Genomic DNA, 5,822 nt, shown 5'->3' on the forward strand with positions numbered 1-5,822 from the left:
ATTGGTGTTTACATTTGTTTTGTTCTAATCAACTTTTGCAAGCTTTTAAAGAAATGGAAACAGATCGAAAAGTGTGTAAGTATTGTTTTATGTTATAAATGTCATCAACTCCAATAAATAAACAAATATGACAAGTTTCAACTGTCACTCGACAACGAGTAATTTGATGTATCGCAGCGGCACCATCGGTAGTTGAACTCGCGAATTGTGTAAATTGTTTTGGTCGCAGAGCGCGTGTAAATATAAAAAATGGGTTTAGGTTTCGGTTCCGGTCCAGAATAAAAACAGTTTTGTTCCGGTTTTGAGTCCAACCAGAAATGAATGTTAAAGAAAAGTGCTTCTTTATGCTCATTGCTTCTGATCAGAAATCGGCAGTTTTCGATTCATTCGAATAAAAATGTGTTTTTTACTCATAAACCTGTTTTTTTTGCTAACGAGTAATTATTGGCTGCAGGTCTCAGGATCAAGTGTTGTCCCTCGGAGCCCCGTTTTGTTATCCAGTCAGTTTATACTCTTGCCCAAACACGCCCATGTACATTGATGCCGATTTATGTACATGTATAGTAAGTATGTTTTCATACTGCCTTTATTGTTGTTACTATTATTTTTTATTGTTTAAGTACTAACTCTTTATAGCGAATTTTACTAACAAATCGGGTTGTAATGTATGTTATCATTTATTTCGCTCTGATAGGGCACACTGACAAGCTCGTAGTTACAAGTGTAAAAAAGTACAAAGAAACAATCAAAGACTGTTTTTGTCTTTAGGACTTCAACAAGCCCCCAGCTGGGGCTTAGAATCGGCTTGTTACTGTGCCCTTGACTTGATGTTGGACTTTTTCTTTTAATTCGGGGGGCAACTGCTGAAAGTGGCGCGGCGTTGGACGGCTGTTTTCACTTACCACTTATAGACTCAATAGATTTGTTTCCGACACATTCTTAAGCGAGAAAATCGCGTGCAAAAAACCACTGTGGCAAAAAGACTGGCCAGCAAAATTCACTCCTGCCCAGTGGTCGTTGCATGCGCTTTAAGGGCCTACACCAGATCAATTTCCGCAAGGTTTCCTTTATACCTAAAGCATTTAATCTAGATTCAAGCCAACACCGTGGGTACTCTACTTGTCAATATGTAATATAATTTATTAATTATTGTGATATAAGTAAATAGTTGAAAAGGGCTGAGTGTTTTTACTTCCTCCACCCCTGGCCGGGTTGCCACCGGTAGTATCGAACAAACAACTCGTTGCGCGCAAAATGCAATGGTGCTTTGCATCGGTCCCGAAGGTTCCGGCAAAAGCCTGCTGTTAAAAAAGCTCCAAAGCCCCAACTATGTGGATAATACCACCACATCGGTACCCACCGTTGGCACCAACATTCTTAGTCTGAGGGTGGCCGACAAGCTGTACACAATCCGGGAAGTGGGAGGTAAGCGACCAGGTCTTTACCCGTCAAACTTAACCAGGTGATTTTTTAGGTACTTTAGCGCCCATGTGGCCCAACTACTTTGTTAATGTGGGCAAAGTCATGTATGTTGTGGATGCGTCCAATTTGTGCCAGATTTCCGCGGCTGGAGTTCTGCTTTATACGGTCCTGGTAAACCCGCTGCTCAGAAAAGCTAAGGTAAAGGATGAATACAAATACGGTAACTAGTTGGAGCACAGCTCCAACAGTAAACTGAGCCTGAAAATCCGAATTGGTTGCAATGTTGTGCCGAGCTTTGCGGGCACGGCACTGATTGCAACGCAATAACTCGCCGCTTGAACAACGAAAAGCTTTCGGCATCATCAGAGCCGTTATGCGCTTTTGAAAGAGGCAAGTGTGCCTGTGCGCTAACCTCAGGCACCCCCAGGGCCGGTTTCGAGCCTATTAGCTCTCATCAGCTGGGTTCAGCTTGAAATTGGCGATCTCGAAACCTGCACTTGTGGGTTGAGTTTCGCTTTTGAGTTGTTGCCGCTCCCTACGTTAATCAGTTCTAACTCATCTGTTAATGAGTCCTAACTTCTTTATTAAAGCGGATTAAAGCTTTCGGATATCCGAGACCGGAATTTTAACATTTAATTCTAAAAAAAGGTCACTAATTTTTTGCAAGTCGCGTTTTCCCGGCAACAGAACTGTGTTACTGCGCGGTGCGCCCGAAGGGTTCGGCACAATTTCTACATCAGGATGTGTTTAAAGTTCGATTTTGCAAAGGAAACCCTGAAGTGTGTTGATTGAGTGTGGCGCCGATCCCTTCGTGCACGACACTAGTTAAGGTGCACACAATTCAAAACCCATCCTGTAATTGACTGCGAATTGATGCTTTGCAACCAGTGTTTTGGCCGTGGGGTTTTGCACAATTCCTACATTAACTGATCGTTAATTTTGTACGGAAATTCCAGCGGTTTAAACCAAATTCTATATTGACACTTTCCAGGCTCGACACAGTACGATAATAACAACCTAAGCACTAATTAAAAGTGTTTTGTTTCATTCTAAGCAGTGTCGTGTCCAAAATGCTTCGCACACCTTCTTTAGCGGGTAGCAATTTTATATGTAAGGTACAGAGGTTGACACAAAATTTAATGTAAAATTTGTGTTGAAACTCTTAAGGCGCAACACAGTAAGTTAACATCTTCAAAAAAAGGCCATAAAATTTTTTATGGTTAATGTTTTATTGCTTTGTCCAAACAAGTAAAAAAAGTCGTCACATTTTTTACTCATAATTTAGGTAACATTTTTCCGGCGCAACGGAACTGAGTAGCTGCGCCGGTATGTTGAGTTGGCGCACCAAGCCATTTGCGCAGCACTGCGCCAACTCCAAAAATTCACTGAGTTTCCCAGTCCTAGTTTAAAGGCAATTTGATGTGAAAGTTAGGTCGAAACACTTCGGGCCCGGTCCAGCCAGAGAGGAACAACATAAAGACTTCCTAATTAAGAGTGTGTCGTTTGATTTTACTCAGTGTGGAGTCTAAAGTTCGCCACACAACTACGTTGGATCCAGGGTCGAGCTCGAAGGGTTCGAAACAATTTCTATATTAGAATGGGTTTAGAGTATGAATGTTGCCAAGAAAACCGAGAAATGTGTCACTCGAGTTACTGCGCCGGTGCGTTGAAGAGTGCGCCCGAAGGGTTTGTCACAACTACTACATCGGGATGTGTTTAAAGTTTGATTTTGCAATGGAAACCCTGAAGTGTGTTGATTGAGTGTTGCGCCGAGCCCTTCGTGCACTACACTGGTTAAGGTGCACACAATTCAAACCCCATGCAGGAATTGACAGCGAATTGATGCGTTGCAACCAGTGTTGTGGCCGTGGTTTTGCACAATTTCTACATTAACTGATCGCTAGTTTTACATGAAAATTCCAGCGGTTTAAACACAATTTAAAGCAAATTTTATATTGACACTTTCCAGACACCACACAGTAAGAGAAGAACGACCTAAGCATTTATCAATTAAAAGTGTTTTGTTTCATTCTAAGCAGTGTCGTGCCCAAAGGGCTTTGCACAACTTCTTTAGCGGGTAGCAATTTTGTATGTAAGGTACAGCGCTTGATACGCAATTTAACGCAAAATTGGTGTTAAAACTCTTAAGGCCCAACACAGTAAGACAAAATACAAGTTGTCCTTCAAAAAAGAATCCCTTAACGGTTGATACCTAGATTCTTCGGCCAAGCATGTATTTGAATTTATTGACCGTTTTAAGGACAATTTTATGTGAATTTCTTCAAGTGCGACACAGTGGACGCAACTTCCACACTTATGAATTAAGAGCAGTGCCGGTTCTGAACAGTTCCATTCTACATAGTTATTCACGCACAACTTCCCCATTGGCAGATTGAAAAATTAGTAGTGGAAGGTTGGCTGTTTAAAGTAGGCCTGGCTAACACTGTGTGGAGTTCCGCTTTTGAGTTGTTTCCGCTCTTTGAGTTGATGAGTTATAACTCATTTATTAAAGTGGATTAAAGCTTTACGAGTTCCGAGACTGGAATTTCAACATCTAAAAAAAGGGTCATAACATTTTTTACGGGTAATGTTTTACCATGTCCAAACAAGTAAAGAAAAAAAAACACCACATTTTTTTACTCATAATTTAGAACTGAGTTACTGCAGCGGTGCGTGAGTCAGAGAGGAGTCACAGTAAATACTTCTTAATTAAGAGTGTGTCGTTTCATTCTACTCAGTGTGGAGTCAGAAGTACTCGACACAACTACGTTGCATTCAGTGTCGGGCAGGTTCGACACAATTTCTATATTAGAATGGCTTTAGAGTATGAATTTTGCCAAGAAAACCCAGAAATGTGTCGATCGCGTTACTGCGCCGGTGCGTTGAAGAGTGCGCCCTAAGGGTTCGGTACAATTTCTACATCAGGATGTGTTTAAAGTTGGATTTTGCAATGGAAACCCTGAAGTGTGTTGATTGAGTGTTGCGCTTACAGATAGAGCTATAAAATTATCACACTTAAATACAGACAAGAAAATTTAAAAAAAATCAGAAAAATATTACTTAATAATAACTACCCAAAAAAATTTCTGAAGCAATAATAAAGCGAAGAATTAACAAGATTTACAACTCAACTAAATATAACAATAATGAGGAACAAAGAAACAATACATATATATGAATACAATATATTCCAGAAATCAATAAAAAAATTTCAAAAATACTAAAGCCACACAACATTATAATTGCGGAAAAAACAAAAAACAACTTATCAACTGAATGTTTCCCAAAACTAAAAACAAAAACTGACAAAATAGATATACCAAATACTGTATATAGAGTGAATTGTTTAGAATGTGATAATACATATATGGGACAAACTAAACAATGTTTAAAAAAGAGAATGTACGAACATAAATACAGTCTGAGAAATACTAGTGAAAATAAAACAGCATTAACACAACATGCACACCAAATGTTGCATAATTTTAATTTGACAACGCAGATATATTAATTAAGAAAATAAATTATCATAAAAGAAGAATCCAAGAAATGATACAAACAAAAAAAACATGCAAAAGCAGTAAATTTCAGATCAGATACCGACGACCTTAGCAACATTTACCAAACCCCAATAAAGCCATAATTATGGAACACCCAGTACACTGGTGAAAAATTAAAACTATTTCTGCTTATCTCAATACATGCATACCGCAAATACTCGCAAATGTAGAAAATAATTCAGACAAATTTAAGATTTCAAGAAGGCAAAGACCCTAAAGAACGTTGATTTTTACTAATCATGAGGTAAGTTTTTCCGGTGTATTGCTCTCCCAAAAGGAAGGATTTTTTCGCTCAAAAACTGATGTTTTAACACTTGTAAATTATAATTTTTATACAACATGTTTTAATTGTGAATTGGTGTTTGTAGTTTGTGTAAATTTTAAATCTGATGATGGCGCTTTTGTCTCACCGAAACCTAATGAAATAAACGATGTTCAAAATTCTTACTTCCCACTTTGACTGAGACCCAGGAAAGATAAGAATATCATAATTAAATAAATGAGTTATAAGTCATTAACTCAGAGAGCCGCAACAACGCAACACAGTCTGACAGCACTCAACCAGTCCTTATACAGTCAAAGTAACCCAAACCCATTAACTTTTAAGGGCCGTTTTCTAGAAATTGGCCTTTCAAACTCCAATCGCTTTGGGTCAATTTTGTTCAACTCAAACTGGTTGGGTTGGAATGCAGTTGAGTCCGGATATAACGAACTTGAAAAATGAACTAAAACTGGTTCGTTATATCCGGAGTCCGCTATAAGCGAATAATAATACAAAAACACGTGGTGTATTTTATTTCGTTATTTTTACATAGAGTAGTAGAAGTTAGTAGGTATGAC

At 38.7% G+C, this 5,822-nt stretch overlaps 1 protein-coding gene across 1 annotated transcript; it reads left to right on the forward strand.

Moving 5' to 3' along the window:
- Positions 1-170: 170 nt before the first annotated feature.
- Positions 171-2,037, forward strand: LOC125502809 (ADP-ribosylation factor-like protein 16). The gene is made up of 2 exons (XM_048662136.1): positions 171-1,425; positions 1,475-2,037. Exons 1-2 carry the CDS (start codon positions 1,260-1,262, stop codon positions 1,648-1,650), a joined length of 342 nt encoding a protein of 113 aa, XP_048518093.1. The 5' UTR covers positions 171-1,259; the 3' UTR covers positions 1,651-2,037.
- Positions 2,038-5,822: the final 3,785 nt, after the last annotated feature.

Source organism: Dendroctonus ponderosae, unplaced genomic scaffold (genome assembly GCF_020466585.1).
Source record: "Dendroctonus ponderosae isolate FM_Combo_2020 unplaced genomic scaffold, Dpon_F_20191213v2 Dpon_F_20191213_10, whole genome shotgun sequence".
NCBI classification, from domain to species: Eukaryota; Metazoa; Arthropoda; class Insecta; order Coleoptera; family Curculionidae; genus Dendroctonus; species Dendroctonus ponderosae.